Below are 20,306 nucleotides of genomic sequence, written 5' to 3'. Positions count from 1 at the left end.
CTAATAGTATTAGATAACTTGCGAGCTGCAGCATTGTCCGTGACTTTGCATTGAATTATTGACGAGTTTGTTTACATTAAATCATCCTTCCATTAAAGATCATTTAAATAATTATTTTGACATAATCCAAAAATAGTAGATTGAAGGAAATGTATTTATTAATGAGAGAAATGATCTATACGTTTTCTTGATAATTTTCACATAATTTTTAAATTTCTTTCCTCTCTATTTTTTAAATTAATTTTTAAACTAACAAGGAAAGTGCCTAAAGTGATAATTGCGAATTGAATGAACACGAATCATATGAACATTTGATGCATGTAGCATTTTGATTACAAATCTGACAAATGGGATCTTCAAAAGAAAAGTTTATATCCTTTAAACTCCACGTATGTCTCTAGAAACTCAACCCAAAGTTAAATTCTTATTATCATTAGGTAGACTTTGTATAACTTCTATTGCACATAACCTCTAAAGGCGCCATTCAAGCGAAATATTGCACAGTTGAACTCTACTCGGCGAGACCTTTCCAATGATATATATGTTGTATCAATTCGCAATTATCACATTGGGCACTTCCCTTGTAACTAAAATCAAGCTTTCAGTTAAGAAAAATTACTTAGACATAAATAAACAACTTTTGTATCGTCTTTAGGCAATCCTCAACCAAAGTACAAATGGTTCAAAGACGGGATGCCCCTCAACAACGAAGTTACCTCGGGCGAACCTTATTACCGTATTCTCAGTACGCGTCGCGAGGATGCTGGGGTGTATCATTGCGTCGCAACGAACGATGTGGGATCCATATTCAGCGATCGTCTCGTCTTCGCCGTAGCTTGTAAGTCTTCTCGACGATTACTATATCAGTACATCCGTATTGTACCGATTACGAATTGATGATGTCTCAATTCGCTTCAGATATGGGCACGTTCGATGATCTCACGGAGAAAGTGGTGACCGTCGAGTCGGGTAGCGCCGCAATTCTAGAACTACCCCCGATTGAGAGCCATCCTCCCCCTGCCGTAACGTGGCTTTCCTCGGACGGGAATCTTCTGTACGGTATAAAGTACGCTACGACTGATCACACATTGATCATACTAAATGCTTCGGAAAACGACGAGGGCTCCTACAGGTTCGTATAATTGATGCAATCAACGCGCAGCAGTAGCTTATTTCATGTATAGTAACTCATTCTATTTGTTAATCCTATATGCTTCAGTTGCACATAAATTCGTTCAAACCAACGAAGTTTAAACTTACTTTTTTTTTTATGTTTATAATGATTTACGTTTATAATGATACAGAGCGAAGGCTATTAACACTCAATTGGGCACGGAGGTGAGCAGTCCATTTTTTAAATTGCAAGTCATCGGTGATCCAAATGCGGAAGTAGCCCCTACCATAATCGTCAAGCCACAGGACACGCAAATAATCAAAGATCAAGATGTCACGCACATACATTGCATCGCGAATGCCAGGTATTCGCGAATCTTTTTGTTTATCATTCTTTTACTATTCATCACTATACGATTTTTCTTCTCAATGCACAGACAATGTTTTTGTTCAAAAGGATTTTAAATTGAAGTTTTAATATCGAGATTACATTGATTTCAGATCCCTTCATGAACTAAGGACCTTATGGATGAAGGATGGTATTCCGATTGAGAACTCTAGAATATCGTATAGCTTTAATGATTCGTGGAACAGAACGCTCGCATTGATCTCAGCTAACATAACTTATACAGGAACATATTCTTGTCACGTGGATTTACGAAGTGGTGGTTATCCGACCATAAATGCGAGCGCTAAAATCGTTGTATATGGTAAGCATTATCAATAAACATTTAATAATGAATATATAAATAATTCAGTAAATAGCAATAATATATATAATTATATTCTTAAAAATAAGAATACGACACTGGAGATTTTAACAGATCTAATCTTTTCTAAAATTTTTATTACATTTTTCTTAGAAAAACCAATATTTATAACGGAATTAAAAAGGGAAACTCTGAGCGATTATGGGTCCACAGTAACATTACCATGCGACGCTAATGGTGTGCCACCTCCTACCATTACTTGGTTCCGTAATGCCGAGTCTGTCGATCATTTATTGGGAACAAGGTACGCCATGGCAAATATTTACTTTTGTAGTCATTGGAATGAGAAAAAGAGAAATCTTTTAATTATTACTGTTTTAACTATTAATTTTGTTGAAACTTTCCTGTAAATTTAAAATTGTAATTGTTATATATGGAAGAGGGGTATGTTAAGTTAGCACCCCAACTATAGTACTCAGGAGTTCTGATTAGAGTTCCCATTTCCTTTTGATGAGACGAAGAGTTCCCTATAGTTAATAACAAGAGGTTCCGCTCAATAAACATTTCTTTTTACATTTTTAAAAAATGGGGTGCTAACTTTTATCGAATTTTGAGGTGGAATAGTTCTGAGCGGCTTAATAGCTTCAATTTGCGATAGCCTAGAGTTCCCGATATGTAAAAAAAATTTTCGAATAATAAAAAAAATTATAAATTTTTGAAAAATTAATTTTTAGATATAATAGTTCTGATGATAATTCCTGCTTCTTTTTGACGGTACGAAGAGTTCTCTATGATTTTTAATGACAAATGCGCTTAATAATAAATTTTTAATAATTTTTTAAAAATGGGGTGCTAACTTTTTAACGAAATTCTAGGTCGCATAGTTCTGATCAGCTTAACAGAACTATTTTGTGAATACCTAGATTTCTTGATACATAAAAAACATTTTTGAAATATAATAAAGTTTAAAAAAAATAGTGGAAATCTTGGAAAATTTTTTTGAGAGTACCGAGTAGTTCTGAGTAGCGTTTCTTATAGTACTCGACGAGATCTGTCGAAAACTATAAGGTGAAAAAGCGATTGGACCAACGGTTTGCGAGATAGAGCGAATGTGTAGAGTATATCTCGGAAACCGTTGGTCCAATCGTTTTGACCCCTGATACTTTTCGACAGAACTCGCCGAGAACTGTCCAGATCTGTGATCAGAACTCCTCGGTACTTCCAAAAAATTTTTTGAGAGTACCGAATAGTTCTGAGTAGCGTTTCTTATATTTTTCGACGAGATCTATCGAAAACTATAAGGTGAAAAAGCGATTGGACCAACGGTTTGCGAGATAGAGCGAATGTGTAGAGTATATCTCGGAAACCGTTGGTCCAATCGCTTTGACCCCTCATACTTTTCGACAGAACTCGCCGAGAACTGTCCAGAACTGCGATCAGAACTCCTCGGTACTTCCAAAAAATTTTTTGAGAGTACCGAATAGTTCTGAGTAGCGTTTCTTATATTTTTCGACGAGATCTATCGAAAACTATAAGGTGAAAAAGCGATTGGACCAACGGTTTGCGAGATAGAGCGAATGTGTAGAGTATATCTCGGAAACCGTTGGTCCAATCGTTTTGACCTCTGATACTTTTCGACAGAACTCGCCGAGAACTGTCCAGATCTGCGATCAGAACTCCTCGGTACTTCCAAAAAATTTTTTGAGTGTACCGAGTAGTTCTGTGTATCGTTTCTTATAGTTTTCGACGAGTTCTATCGAAAACTGTAAGGGGAAAAAGCGATTGGACGAACGGTTTCCGAGATATACTCACTCTAAAAATTATTGATCTTCCGACAAATGTTGCTGTACCTTGGAAACCGTTGGTCCAATCGCTTTTTCACCTTACACTTTTCGATAGAACTAGTCGAGTACTACAAGAAACGCTACTCAGAACTACTCGGTACTCTCAAAAAATTTTCCGACGTTGGACTTCGAAAAAAAAAATTGAAGTAAAAATTTTTTGGGAGTACCGAGTAGTTCTGTTCGGAGTTCTGGACAGTTCTCGGCGAGTTCTGTCGAAAAGTATGACGGCTCAAAGCGATTGGACCAACGGTTTCCGAGATATACTCACTCTAAGAATTGTTGATTTTCCGACAAATGTCGCTGTATCTTGCAAACCGTTGGTCCAATCTCTTTTTCACCTTACAGTTTTCGATAGAACTCGTCGAGTACTATAAGATACGCTACTCAGAACTACTCGGTACTCTCAAAATAATTTTCCATGATTTCCATTATTTTTTTTAAACTTTATTTTATTTCAAAAATGTTTATTATGTATCAAGAACTCTAGGTATTCACAAAATAGTTCTGTTAAGCTGATCAGACTAATGCGACCTTGAATTTCATTAAAAAGTTAGCACCCCATTTTTAAAAAATTATTAAACATTGATTTTTAAGCGCATATGTCATTAAAGATCATAGAGAACTCTTCGTATCGTCAAAAAGAAGCAGGAATTATCATCAGAACTATTGTATCTAAAAATTAATTCTTAAAAAATTTTTAATTATCTTTTTATTATTCCAAAATTTTTTTTACATATCAGGAACTCTAGGCGTTCGCAAATTCAAGCTATTAAGCCGCTCAGAACTATTCCACGTTGAAATTCGATAAAAAGTTAGCACCCCATTTTTGAAAAATGTAAAAAAAATGTTTATTTGACGGAACTCTTGTTATTAACTATAGGGAACTCTTGGTCTCGTCAAAAGGAAGTGGGAACTCTAATCAGAACTCCTGAGTACTATAGTTGGGATGCTAACTTAACATACCCATGGAAGATTGTGGGAACTCTAATCAGAACTCCTGAGTACTATAGTTGGGGTGCTAACTTAACATACCCATGGAAGAGATATTTATCAATGATAAATAAATTTTTCTACTCTAGTAAATATTTTATTACAAATTAAAAAATATACGTAATATTAAAATATTTAGAAAGAATAATTTTTGTGAAGTAAAGTAAATTAAAGGAACATATTTTACAAAAAATATTTAAATTTGTTTTTGCTTATAAAAAAGGAATCAGAATTCGAAAATTATTTATCATTTAATCATTTTCGTGTTTTTACAGATACATAATGGAGGAAGATGGTTCACTGACAATTAAGAAATTAAGTATGGATGACTCGGGAATGTTTCAGTGCCTCGCATCCAATGAAGCCGGCGAATCATCCAGTTATACCTGGCTGAAAGCGAAAAGTAAGTAATTCTTCATTGTTTCCATAATATGTCACGGAGAATTCTAAAAATAGTGAAATTATTACCCAGTCCGCGTACATAGTGTTCGCAAAACACGCGACTAAAATACTTCATAATCTTTTTTATTTTATATAAATAGAGACTTTTATAAGATGAGAAATAATGGCAAATATCATAAATATGCTTGCTAATATATAATAATTTAATTTTGAATACAAAGGATTAAAAATTTATATATTGTTTATTTGTTATCTTTTTTAGCCGACATAATATAAATTATAACAGGCAATTTCTTGTAATTTAATATAATAGTAATATTAACATTATACACAAATATAGATATTGTTTAAAGGGAATCGCGTTTTTCGCGGACACTTCGCGTAATAATGTCGCAAACAGAGTTAATATAAATGACGTGTTTTTTGTGTGCGGCACAGAAAAAGGATTAGGAAGCAGATTGAGAAACAGAGTTGCCCGCTGGGCGGCTGGCTACAATGTAGTCAGAGTCCGCCAGTCTGATCGCCGTTTTATGTTCTCTCAATATCCAAACAGTAAGAATAATGTAGCGAGATTTCCACACTTTTCTTTTCCATTATTATTTTCGGCACATGCTTGAAGACTGCGTATAAATTTCACTTCACAATTTTTGCTTCTAGCAAATTTTCGCATAGCTCTGATAAGGCAAACAGCACCATGTCGAATATCAGTGTTTTAGAACATTTATCATTACTCCATGTTTATAGAATTTTAGCGCAACACATTGATTAATTGTGCGTGTTTATGTGATTTAATGATTTGAATTATATTATTATAGTTTAGTGTTTTTTCTATATCGTAGAATGATTGCCGTACGATATTTTTAAAGAAACATCAGACGAAATGATTTGTCGTGTTTTGACGTAATTATTCTTAGCACGCGTCTGCGATATTCCAAGTAATACTGACACGCACGTCCTGCATACATTAGGGATATATTTTCAATAAGATTTTTTTTCTGAATGTTTCACGGTAAGTGCCATTAGTATTTAGTATTTAATGATTTATTTTATGTGGCATTTATCATGTACTTACAATTAGTTATAAGTTTGCGTAGTTTTGCTATTAAATATGTGTTTGTGTTATGCTTAAAACATGAGCTTGTATTTGGAATCGGCATAAAGAAATAAAGAAGAGGTGAGAATTACAGATGGGTTTAATATATGTATATTGCAAGCGACAATTGATCACCTTTTTTTCATTTGCACGTTGTGAGGAAAAATTTAAACATAGAGATTCAATGTTAATGACGAAACTTCTGTCTGTAATTTACAGCATCTGGACCAATAATGGAAAACGGACCACAGAATTTAACAGTATTAGACGGCAAAGATGCAACTCTAAGTTGCAATGCGATCGCGGCTCCTAAGCCAAATGTCACCTGGTATTATAACGGTAATTAAATCAAAGCTAATTATTATATCAATTATTATATTTTTATATTATGTGTATATATGTGTATGTAATATAAATATGTTATAAAATTTTAATTTATTTATTATAGTTTTATTTGTATGTGTATATGATTTTTATAAAATTAAGATACATGTAAGATTAATATTATTATCAAACATGCGTTAACAAATGTTTACATTTAATTGTAACAGACACGATATCTGTGGAGATCGCTGGGAGAGTACAAATCTTGGACAACGGTGATCTTTTAATTGCAGCGGTGAAATCGTACGACTCTGGAAAATATACTTGCATCCGCGCAAACGAAGCCGGTTCTGTCAACGGATCGGCGTACTTAACCGTTATGGGTGATTATTGAGACAAAATATTTAGAGACAAAGATCGAGCGAATCATGGAAGTTAAAAATTAGTTCTTCTGCTCGAACTTTAGTCATGGATGCATTGTACAGTTTGTCATATACAATCTGTTACAGTTCGGACTCAAATTATCCACCCACCTGTTGATACGTCCGTGCTTCTCGGGCGTACCGCCGAATTGCAGTGTAAAGTTTCGAACGATCCCAGTATCGTATACGATATGGCATGGTTTCACAATGGACAGTATGTATTATATAAACAGAAATATTATGCAAATAATATCAATTGAAAGTCTGGAGATCAGAAATTTATAAGCTTTTTTATTTACGTGTAATCGAAGTATATTCTGAAATATTATTTTCTGAAACAGCGAATTAATTAAAATCTAATCGACTGAAGATATTTAAGAATTATTTACAATATATATCTTGAGTTTATTGAATTTATCAATTTATCATTTAAATTGTTGATTTATGTCATTTATGATGCTAGGAAAATTATTTAAATCTTGGTAATTTTTCCGACACTTGAGAAAATCTTAAAGTTCGGTACATTATTACAGAGTAATAAATACGCAAGCGAGTCAAAGAGTGAAAATGCGATCAGACGGCACTCTCGAGATCGTTACTGTTCGAGCTTCCGATGTGGGCGAGTATACATGCTCCGTGGTATCGCCGGGTGGCAACGAAACGCGATCTGCTCGTCTGAGCGTGATTGAATTGCCGTTCCCACCGATCAACATCGTGGCCACACGAGTCGAAAGGATCTCGCCGCGCACAATCAACGTCACATGGGTGCCCGGCTTCGACGGCAATAGTCCTACGAAAAAATTTATAGTCCAAAGACGAGAAGTGTCCGACTTAGGTAAATGTAGCCTCTAAATATTTAAATGTAAACATCTACTGTAAAAATGCAATTAAATATATAGTTACATTTTTTATATGTATATTTCTTAACGTAATTGTGAACGTTATTACCATATATGTGAAAAATACTACAAATTTTTCATTGAATATAAGTAAATCAATATTATATTTCTTATATCTCTATAATATACAAAATATAATTTACTGTTATATTGCAAATAGGACCTATACACGATCCAATATTAAACTGGATCACCGAACGCGATAATGTGTCTGCGACTAGTCGATGGATATTGTTGAATAATTTAAAAGCCGCGGCATCTTATCAATTTCGTGTTAGTGCCGAAAATAGCGTCGGTGAAGGACCATCATCAGCAGCGAGCAACATTGTTGTTTTACCTCAAGAACGTAAGTGATCAAGAAAATTAATCAAGTGATTAATTTAATAGGAAGAATATAATAAATATTATATTTTTACTAAAATATAGGTAAACTTATAGCTCGATCTCTGATGTGTATGTTGACATTGCACTTCATTTAAACATTTTATTTTTATTTTTAGCGCCTAGTGGTCCGCCCATTGGCTTCGTCGGCTCAGCGCGTTCGTCATCAGAAATAATAACACAATGGCAACCTCCACAAGAAGAATACCGAAACGGCCATATTTTGGGATATATATTGAGATATACGCTTTTTGGATACAATGATAGCCCATGGACGATGCAAAATATCACCAATGAAGCGCAAAGAAATTATCTCATTACAGATTTAATCACATGGAAAGATTATGAAGTGCAAATAGCAGCTTACAATGAAAAGGGCGTGGGTGTATATTCAAAGGGCTTGCAAATAAAAACCAAAGAAGGAGGTAATTCATGTTAGAAATTAGAATATTATTCTATAGAACGTTATAAATCAATTAAAGAGAATGATTTTTTATAGTCCCAGAAGCACCTCCTACAAACGTGAAAGTGGAAGCGATTAATTCAACAGCGGTAAAAGTTTGGTGGAAGCCACCGAATCCTCAGAAGATCAATGGAATTAATCAGGGATACAAATTGCAAGCCTGGATTGGCGACAATTTTACAGATGCGACTGAATATAAATCGATGACTGTGCCGCCGAGTTTATTCGATCCACTCGCTGAGCAGAACGCTATTATGACAGGTTTAAAAAAGTACACTATGTATAATATCACGGTGCTCTGCTTCACTGATCCAGGTGACGGTGAAAGGAGCTCGCCTGTCGAAATTCGCACTTGTGAAGACGGTATGTTATTTCCAATAATTAAGAATTAATTAATTACGCTGTATCTTCTAATTAAAAGACAATTTTATTGATGTAATTTTTCCGGTATGTTAAGTTAGCACCCCAACTATAGTACTCAGAAGTTCTGATTAGAGTTCCCACTTCCTTTTGACGAGACGAAGACTTCCCTATAGTTAATAATAAGAGTTCCGCTCAATAAATATTTTTTTTACATTTTTTAAAAATGGGGTGCTAACTTTTTATCGAATTTCGAGGTGGAATAGTTCTGAGCGGCTTAATAGCTTCAATTTGCGATTGTCTAGAGTTCCTGATATGTAAAAAAAATTTTCGAATAATAGAAAAAAAATTAAAAATTTTTGAAAAATTAATTTTTAGATACAATAGTTCTGATGATAATTTCTGCTTCTTTTTGACGATACGAAGAGTTCTCTATGATTTTTAATGACATATGCGCTTAATAATCATTTTTAATAATTTTTTAAAAATGGGGTGCTAACTTTTTAACGAAATTCAAGGTCGCATAGTTCTGATCAGCTTAACAGAAGTATTTTGTGAATACCTAGAGTTCTTGATACATAAAAAACATTTTTGAAGAATAATAAAGTTTAAAAAAAATAGTAGAAATCTTTGAAAATTTTTTTGAGAGTACCGAGTAGTTCTGAGTTGCGTTTCTTATAGTACTTGACGAGTTCTATCGAAATCTGTAAGGTGGAAAAGCGATTGGACCAACGGTTTGCAAGAAACAGCGATATTTGTCAGAAGATCAACAATTTTTTAAGTGAGTATATCTCGGAAACCGTTGGTCCAATCGCTTTGAGCCCTCATACTTTTCGACAGAACTCGCCGAGAACTGTCCAGAACTCCGATCAGAACTACTCGGTACTCCCAAAAAATTTTGACTTCAAATTTTTTTCCGAGTCCCACGTCGGAAAATTTTTCGAGAGTACCGAGTAGTTCTGAGTAGCGTTTCTTATAATTCTCGACGAGTTCTATCGAAAACTGTGAGGTGAAAAAGCGATTGGACCAACGGTTTGTAAGATACAGCGACATTCGTTAAATTTGTAAGATCACACAATTTTTAAATAAGTATATCTCAGAAACCGTTGGTCCAATCGCTTTGAACCCTGATACTTTTCGATAGAACTCGTCGAGAACTATAAGAAACGCTACTCAGAACTACTCGGTACTCTCAAAAAAATTTTCGAAGATTTCTACTATTTTTTTTAAACTTTATTATTCTTCAAAAATGTTTTTTATGTATCAAGAACTCTAGGTATTCACAAAATAGTTCTGTTAAGCTGATCAGAACTATGCGACCTTGAATTTCGTTAAGAAGTTAGCATCCCATTTTTAAAAAATTGTTAAAAAATGATTAAGCGCATATGTCATTAAAAATCATAGAGAACTCTTCGTATCGTCAAAAAGAAGCAGGAATTATCATCAGAACTATTGTATCTAAAAATTAATTTTTCAAAAATTTTTAATTTTTTTTTATTATTTGAAAATTTTTTTTATATATCAGGAACTCTAGGCAATCGCAAATTGAATCTATTAAGCCGCTCAGAACTATTCCACCTCGAAATTCGTTAAAAAGTTAGCACCCCATTATTAAAAAATGTAAAAAAAATGTTTATTGAGCGGAACTCTTGTTATTGACTATAGGGAACTCTTCGTCTCGTCAAAAGGAAGTGGGAACTCTAATCAGAACTCCTGAGTACTATAGTTGGGGTGCTAACTTAACATACCCTAATTTTTCTAGATTTTTATTTAGTAAAGATAAACTTATTGTAAAAAAACATTATTTTTCTCTGTATACTATGATTTTTGCAGTACCTGAAGAAGTGGAGAATTTACAATTTGAAGATATCAGCGATCGTGCACTAACAGTTAAGTGGTGTCCGCCTAAAGAGACCAACGGAATATTAACACATTATCAATTGAAATACATGATTAAAGACATTCCGGATTCTTTGCGCGTTGAGAACTTCACGGCTGATGTGTTATCAACCAAAGTGGAACATCTTCAGGTAATCATCGACTTCAAACAGCAGAAATTATAAAAGAAATATAATAAAAAATCTAAAAATTATAAATTATGAAAAAGACAACTTTTAAAGAATGAGAATTAAATATGTTTATTGCTCATTTTTTTATTTTTCCTTAGGCATTGACTCACTACAAATTTGAAGTAACTGCTTGGACATCGGTTGGACCTGGCAAATCAAAAGTAGCGACCATACAATCAGGTGTCGAACCGGTGTTACCAGAACCACCCACAAAGTTAGCGTTATCCAACATAGACGCGTTCTCCATTGTGTTGCAGTTCACGCCAGGATTTGATGGAAATTCGTCCATCACAAAATGGACAGTGCAGGTTGGTCAATCTATTATATATCAATTCTGCCTTTAAAAAAAATCGGAAATTGTTTTTTATTAGATACATCTTTTCATATATAATAAAACATTTTTAAATTAATAAAAATTCCATTGAAATAAAATCCATCTAATATCAAATAATATTTTATATGTTTGAATATTATATTTTATATCTTTCAGAATACGATATCTAAAAATTATCGTGTAAAAGCATTTTGTAAAATTTATTTTTAAGACATATGAAATTCGATGGAATGACGCGATGGATAGAAAATGAAAAATAAATCAGAAGAAATAATATGCGAATTACTATCGATTTCTTAGGCACAAACGGCGCGAAACTCGACGTGGTACACTATCTATGAAGTATCCGATCCCGATGCCAGTACAATCACCGTCGACGGTTTGACTCCTTTCATGCAATACAAGCTTCGTTTGATCGCAAACAATGTCGTCGGTGCCTCGCAGCCCTCTGAGCCAACTAAAGAGTTTCAGACGATTCAAGCACCACCATCGCATCCTCCGAAAAACGTCACGGTTCGCGCGATGAGTGCCACAGAATTACGCGTTAGATGGATCGTGAGTATCATTATTGGATCATTATGTAAAAGATATAATTTTTCTATTAATCTTTACTATTAAGAATATCGATTATGGAGATTATATAATATATTATAGAGTAAACTGTAGAAGTTATATATATAAGAATTATACTGTTTTTTGTGTAGCCATTGCAGCAAATAGAATGGTACGGAAATCCGCGAGGATACAATGTTACTTATACAGAAGTACGATCGAACGTATCGAAAAGTAGTATTATCGAGGATCACACTGCAAACTCATACATTTTGGAAAATATGGAGGAATTTGCTGATTATGAAATAATAATGCAAGCATTTAATGATGTTGGCTCTTCGGCAGCGAGTCCAAAGGCTATTGAACGAACTCGTGAATCAGGTGAGTCTTTCAAACATAATTGAACATAAGTGATAAAAGAGAGCCAATTCTAAGAAGCAATTTTTCTTATATAATATTAACTAATTTTGTACCGACCGTATACTGTCAAACAAACAAGGAAGAATTAACGCCTATAACGGTCAAAGCTGGATCAACGTGCTAATAATAACTATGTGTGAAATTTATATGCTACATATGTAGTCCCCCCATAATTGCGCGCTGAAACATTCAGACATATAACGCATAAATACTACAGTAGTATTATAATATCACCGATAAATACTTGATTAATTCCCAATATAAGATGATAATTTAAAATTCGTAAATAAATTGGATCTTAATACTTTATTCTTTATATTACGAAAATTATCACAATGTTTATTGGCGTTTCGTCCCGGCTTTTCCATTACTGGACTCATCAGTAAGGCATTGTAATGGAAGCCTACCTTATACGCCTGTGTTAGATGTTAAGTCGAGGTACTATATGAAGAATTATACGAGTGTCAAGCACTTGCGAGAAATATGAGAATAACTATAGACCTCCGAAGGCGAGTCGACGAAGTGATATTTTTCTTATATAAGTTATTTTGGATTATTGAAAGATATTAAAATATTTATTTATAGTATAATGTGTATCTTTAAAAGTTGATTTGATATTAGTTTAATTATTTTAAATCGAGCAGTAATAATACTGCTCGATTTAGACCGAATTTCTTTATACATACTTTGCATTGCAAAAAACGAGCGAAATCTAATAAATTATTTTATGTTGTTGATACTCAAACGCGAAACAGATGACATAAGGTTACTTTATTATACTATTTTTACACAATTTTTGTAAGATTTACAGCAATATATAATGTAATATCTTTTAGTTCCTTCTCTGGGACCGATAAACGTAGAAGCAAACGCAACTTCTTCTACGACTATCCTAGTACGATGGGGCGATGTACCCGTAGAACATCAAAATGGACAGATCGAAGGGTTTAAGGTATATTATGGCGCGAATTCCAGATCAACTTTTCAGTACAAAAACATTCCCAGCAATACCACTTTCACAACTACTTTAACGGAACTTCGTAAGTTCGTTCAGTACCACGTGCAGGTTTTAGCCTATACAAGACTCGGTGATGGAGCGCTGAGCATTCCACCTGTGAGAGTTCAGACTTTCGAAGATAGTAAGTGTATTTATTACAATTGAATGCTTGTTAACGACAATCGAGATAATATTACGTTATAGATTAGATTTTAATCGTATAATTGTTATGATTTTTGTTATTTTTATAAATATATTGTTTTATATACATATGAAATGTGTATAAAATATATAGTGCAAAGCTAAAAAAAAAAATAGATTCCATGATATCATTATAATATATTCTATTTTGTATTACAGCTCCTGGTCCACCGTCTAATGTATCTTTCCCTGACGTGAGTTTAACCACAGCGCGCATTATCTGGGACACGCCAGAGGATCCTAACGGGGTGATTCTCGCATATAAAGTCATGTTTCACTTAAACAACACCCAACAAGATGAATCATTTTCTAGAGAATTTCCAGCATCAGACAGAACATTCAGGTACAAAGATTTTTTTTCTATTTATCTATCTTGCTGGAATTTTGTAAACCCAACATTAATAAGTTTAATCTCTGTTTTAAATTGAGATATATTAAGATTACATGTCAAAAAAATAAATGAGTTTTTTTTAATAAATATTCTTATAATTTTGCCAAAATTACAGAGCGATCGAACTTAAGCCCGAAAAGTATTATATGTTCTCCGTAACGGCACAAACAAAATTGGGTTGGGGTAAAACAGCTTACGCGCTTGTATTTACCACGAATAATAGAGAACGTCCTCAAGCACCATCGGTACCGCAAGTGAGCAAGTCGCAGATTCAGAGTCGGCAGATAACGTTTAGTTGGACGCCAGGCAGAGACGGTTTTGCACCATTAAGGTATAAACATCTTTTTTGCGGATCATTTGTGAAACATCCTTATAAGAAATCCCAATATATTGGGATTTCTACTATTAAATTACCTATTAAACTGCACATTAATCTTTTTTTCCAATAGGTATTACACAGTGCAACAATCAGAAAATTCTGGACCATTCCAAATTATTCCCGAAAGAGTGGAGCCTATTCTGACGTCTTACACGGCTAACAATTTAAAACCCTACACACATTATCAGTTTCGCATTCAAGCTACCAACGACATAGGTCCATCAGAATGGAGCAATGAGTCTCCTCAAGTACAAACTCTGCCTGCAGGTGTGTATTAAAGATAAAATAATATTAAAAAGGAAATATTTAAGAAAATTAAGAAAATCGTAGAAATTGGAAATTAAAATTCTTCGCGAATTTTTTTAAATCTCTGTTTTTTTTCACTTTCTTTTGAATAAATTTGTTAACATTAGCAAAATATTATTTTTATAGCGCCATCAAAAGGCGTCACCGGTTTGAAAGTTGTCCCTATAACAACATCCAGTGTTGAGGTTCATTGGAATATGATCGACGAGGTATATTGGAGTGGCGATTACGAAACTGGTGGTTACCGTGTTGTTTATCAGCCGGTATCTGATTTCCCAACGCCTCTTCAGGCGACGCCAAAAGAAGAAATTCTAGGAATTAAAGTATGTATAGATTTTCCTTTTTTATACGTTAATTTAAATTTTATAATATAATATATCGAAATTGTATGTAGCTTTTACAAATCCAGTATAACTAACACAATTCATTTTTGTTGCAGCAAACTAAAATGGTCTTAAGCGATTTAACGGAGGATCGATATTATGAGATTGTAGTGCTACCATTTAATTCAGAAGGTGAGGGCCCGCCGAGTCCACCAGTCACTGTGTACGTAGGGGAGGCAGTTCCAACAGGGGAACCCCAGCATCTAAAGGCTGAGCCCATTTCTTCGACCGAGGTCCATTTGCGTTGGAAACCTCCTCAAGCAAATATGCAAAATGGCGATTTGTTAGGATATAAGGTAGTAATTATTTCGCTCAATTACATTAGTAATAAATTAATCGCTTTATATATATTTTTGCATACTTTCTACAAACTCAATAGTATATTGTAATTGTGATAAATTTATATATCTTTATTTTGCATATTTAGTAATAGATTAATTGTTATAAGTTAATACAATCTTTATTAATTTTATATATATGTTTATTATAACTGATATTCTCGTTTTTCTTGTAGATTTTTTATTTAGTGACCGACTCTCCTCAAGATTTAGAGAAAAAACAGGAAGAAGAGATAGAAGTCGTTCCAGCATCTTGTTTGACGCACAGTTTAGTCTTTCTTGACAAGTATACAGAATATCGCATTCAAGTTTTAGCGTTTAATCCTGCCGGAGATGGCCCACGATCTCCGCCAATTACTGTGAGAACGAAACAGGTAATTTTCTTAGAAATTACGTTATAAATATTCTATGGTAATAACAATGTTCAATATTGATATTTTTAATAAAAATATTTATGAATGGTATTTAAATTCTGGTATTCAACATAATTGCAGGATATACCGGGACCACCATATCATTTGCAATTTAGCGAAATTACCATGACCAACTTGCGCGTTTCTTGGAACCCGCCGAAGTTACGCAATGGCGAGATAGTTGGTTACATCGTTACTTATGAAACTGCAGAGCAAAATGATCGTAAGACAAATCAATATCTCTATTAAAAAATTATTTATCACGTTAAAAATTTAATTTTAGCTTTTTAATTATTTTTTTATGAACTATTATTACTTTTTTAATTATATCACCAGAACGTTATGCTTTAATTAATATATACTCAAATGTGTCTACATATTACTTTTTATAAACGAATACGCTAGTTTTATTCTGAAAAAAAATGTATACGCATATTAAAGCTACTTTGCAAAGATTTAATTATGATATATATTTCATATTTATCTTTTGCTGACTTGTCGATATTTTATCTAAGGTTTCAGTAAACAAGTTAAACAAAAAGTGACAGAGACGAGTCTCCTTATTCAACCACTGGAAGAGGAGGTGACGTATACCTTTATGGTTCGCGCACAAACAGTCGACTTCGGACCACCGATATCCGGTAATGTTACAACTGGTCCGCAAGAAGGTTCACCGATGGAACCTAGCAATCTTGGTGTGACCAAGACAGTCTCCAGTGTGGAACTACAGTGGACCAATGGTGCTTCCGGCAAAGGTCCTATACTCGGTTATTACATTGAAACTCGTCGTAAAGGTAAATATATGAACTTTACACATCGTTGCATTTATAGAAAAAAGTTTAAAAAATCTATTACGGCATCTATTCAAAATTTTTTTATTATTTTACATTACTATTTATCAAAATTGCAGTGATAGAAAATAAAAAAGTTAATGCGACTAATTCCTTTTATCATAACTAGTTTACGAAATAAATTTTGAACGTATTACGAGCATATGGTGAAGTTGCAATTTTACGAAGCAAGAATTATATATAGTTGTATGTTCCACCAAATATACATACATGCATATATATATATATATATAATGTTTTTTTTAAATAAATTCAGCGTAATATCGTCATATTATTTTACATTTGCGCTCAACTCGACTACTACGGTTCTGCTAACATTAATATCGTCTTTTTTATAACTATATAGCGATGGAAGAATGGCAGCATTGTAAGTGTCAACACACGTAACTATGCTGAGCGTCAGTCATTGCATTTAGATGGTTTTGATAGTGAGATCCCTGTTAGCGTAACAATATCGCTTTTGACAGTCCGTTGTATATTACTATGTGTACCACGTACTGTGGTCGTTTGAAAATTCCAATAATTTGCATGATAACGTCGTAGCATGATATCGCCAAAAACCCATTTTATATGCTCAAACAGGATTTTATTGAAAATATATTAACTTTATGTAGCGCTATAACATAATTGTTTATATCGTCCTGAAAAAAAAAAACGATCCAATGATTGATTATACTAGCGTGATTTGTTGTACTATCCATTGGTAACGCCACAGTTTTTGTTATTTAGCCCCCCTTCCCTGCAATTTATCTCGTTTTTAACATTTTGGCGTGCAGATGTGTGCACACACGATTTTTCCCGTATGTCGTATAATAGCAAAACAGAGAATATTGATGTTACTCTTCAAAAAATTTCACACAGATAATGATCGGCATTCAAAGTGTTAAAATAGTCATCAGACTAATACGAGCTCCTATTTATACGTAATGTCTCATTTCTACGGCATTATTTTGTTTTATAACATTCTTTGGCTAATTTGAAATCAACTTTCCCATATGAAAAATATCAGCGCTAAGTATTTGGATGATTATAAAAGTGGAGGATTTTTAGCAAATTAAATCTGAAAGAAAAAATGAATGTGAAATATTCTTCAGGGTTCCAAAACATAACTACAGTAGCCAAAACTCTATAATTTACGTAATGTGAGCTAGAGTTAGTTATGTTTTAAAATGTAGTTAGTTTAGAAAAAGGATCTACAATAATTTTTGTATAATAATAAATTATATAAAGTTGATCTTCTGCTACAAAATTCAATATATTTATTTGATTAAGAGATATGTGATGTTGGAATGACAGAGTTTCGAGAAAAAAATCGATTCTAAATTGATCAAAGAATCCTGGTATTGAAAAATCATAGTACAAATGAGATATTCCGTATGAAAAGATTTGATTACATATATGCGTATGTAAACAAAATAATGTGTTTTTCGGAAAGGAAAAACTTTTTTCTTTGCTATTTCAAAGATTATAACGCGATTTATGTATGTACTTATAGACGATTCGCGCTGGCAGACAATAGTACGTACCAGCAATGGACCACTGACGGAGTATACCGTGTCTTATCAAAATTTACTGCCGTCCACATCGTATTTGTTCAGAGTAATATCATACAATCGTTATGGAATCAGTTATCCAGCGTATTCCACCGAAACGGTAAGTTTATTTAAAAAGAAATGATTATTTATTTATTTTGTGAATGTTTATTATTTTGATATACTTTCATATGTACATTTATTTGGAGACACATAATCTATTGTAAACTAGCATGTTTTATTAATGGGATTATTTTACTAGATTTTGACACCTTCGAAATTGTACCTGGAATACGCATACCTGCAACACAGACCGTTTTATAGACAGACTTGGTTCATGGTCACTTTAGCCGCTACATCAATTATAATTATCATTATGGTCATAGCAATATTATGCGTGAAGAGTAAAAGCTACAAATACAAACGTAAGTTAAGTTTAATGTGTATATGTATAAACTGATTCTCAATTATGAAAAATCAGATTATGCTAATAGATCATTTATATAATGTACAATTTGTTGCATATAATTTATATATTAATAATTATATTGCAGAAGAGGCGCAAAAGACTCTGGAGGAATCAATGGCAATGGACGCTGATGACAGACAAGAGTCAGATTTAGAATTGTACAGATCACGCCAGGGTGGAGGTGGTGCTGTTAACGCGGCAAGCGGCACTTTAGGTAAAAGAAATACGTTAGCCCGGAAGGCGATGCATCCTCCGCCACCTACGATGCTGGGCAAATCGCCTCCCAGGCCTTCTCCAGCGTCGGTCGCCTATCATAGTGACGAGGAGAGCCTCAAGGGATACGATGAGAATCCTGACGACAGCAGTGTCACGGAGAAGCCCTCCGAAATTAGTTCCACCGATTCTCAGGTGATTCTTCGTAAGATGTAAAACAACACGCATCTCTGACAACATGAATCTTAATTCCGTTCTTATTTCATAGGGTTCTGAGAGCGAGAACGAGAGTGTGCAGTCCGACCCACATTCTTTCGTGAATCACTACGCGAACGTGAACGACTCGTTAAGACAATCGTGGAAACGGCAGAAACCCGTCCGAAATTATTCATCATACACAGACTCAGAACCGGAAGGCAGCGCAGTCGTCAGTTTGAATGGCGGTCAGATCATCATGAATAATATGGCTAGATCGAGAGCGCCGCTCCCCGGTTTTTCGTCGTTCGTATAATGAAACGAATTTTCACAACCAACACTATGTTAAGATAGGACATTTTTTATTCCTACATTAAAATTACCATCGCAGTTACTTCGTTTTTAGCGAAGTCTTTTTTTTATAAATATACGTATATAGAGCGAAAGACTTACGTCGGGAACACGTGTGTTTCGCATATGCTCCCGCGACGGCATAGACTTATAGCAAACTGTAGGAAGCTTCAGGCATCTTCGTATTGTGATATATTGATATATATATATTATTTATAATTTTCGATAAGACACTTTGCATTTAATAGATACTTTTATATTTTCTCGGATTAATTTAAGAATTAAACAATTCTAGCGTATGAATCCCGTACGCAAATTTCGTACTTGTGCAAAACAGAAAAGTATAACTTCAAATATTTTTTTCAATATTTCGGTTTTATACCCTTCTATTTCTCAGGTACGCAATTATAAGTACATGATTGCATTCGATTCCGAAGATCTTGTATTCTTTAAAAATATTTACATCATCGACGCATTTATAAACAATAATCGGGATCGCGATATCGCAAATTTTTTAGAAAAAATATCAGACTTAACATTGCAATCGTTGGCCTACCATATCATTTTATTAATCCAGTAAGGACTTTAATAAAGATCGCGCGGGGCACCGTGTAAATCCACTCTAAAGCCAGCAGCACACGATGCTTGTTTTCTGCTGGATTGCTAGCTGGATCAGATTCTTGAATCTGAATCTCCGATTCATCGGATTGGCTGCGATACAGGCACTGTCAACACCGCAGCCAATAATGTAGCAAGATTTTAATCTAACTAGCAATCCAGCAGGAAAACAAGCATCGTGTGCTTTATGCGACGTATTTACATGTCAGACGTGCTTGTAAATATGTTATATACTTTCTGTAAGAATGTAGATTTTGTATAATGCTGCTATACATGTATTCAGCGAACTATAT

General features: G+C 33.9%; 1 protein-coding gene across 1 annotated transcript; it reads left to right on the top strand.

Annotated features, from left to right (window-relative positions):
* Positions 1 to 693: 693 nt before the first annotated feature.
* On the top strand, positions 694 to 19,621 carry sdk (sidekick cell adhesion molecule). Its single transcript, XM_018547731.1, has 31 exons — positions 694 to 838; positions 919 to 1,132; positions 1,305 to 1,478; positions 1,615 to 1,823; positions 1,977 to 2,127; positions 4,933 to 5,060; positions 5,498 to 5,611; positions 6,372 to 6,491; positions 6,704 to 6,859; positions 6,986 to 7,112; positions 7,432 to 7,733; positions 7,958 to 8,143; positions 8,298 to 8,603; positions 8,678 to 9,004; positions 10,835 to 11,031; positions 11,169 to 11,378; positions 11,705 to 11,959; positions 12,109 to 12,337; positions 13,213 to 13,515; positions 13,734 to 13,917; positions 14,081 to 14,296; positions 14,415 to 14,611; positions 14,777 to 14,973; positions 15,090 to 15,329; positions 15,548 to 15,745; positions 15,866 to 16,007; positions 16,300 to 16,578; positions 18,131 to 18,288; positions 18,430 to 18,592; positions 18,722 to 19,044; positions 19,118 to 19,621. The coding sequence occupies exons 1-31, from the start codon at positions 694 to 696 to the stop codon at positions 19,358 to 19,360; spliced, it is 6,393 nt and encodes a 2,130-aa protein (XP_018403233.1). The 3' UTR covers positions 19,361 to 19,621.
* Positions 19,622 to 20,306: the final 685 nt, after the last annotated feature.

Source organism: Cyphomyrmex costatus, unplaced genomic scaffold (assembly GCF_001594065.2).
Source record: "Cyphomyrmex costatus isolate MS0001 unplaced genomic scaffold, Ccosl1.0 scaffold685, whole genome shotgun sequence".
NCBI lineage: Eukaryota > Metazoa > Arthropoda > Insecta > Hymenoptera > Formicidae > Cyphomyrmex > Cyphomyrmex costatus.
Note: the sequence above shows the minus strand (reverse complement) of the source record. Positions and strands in the feature narration are given on the sequence as shown.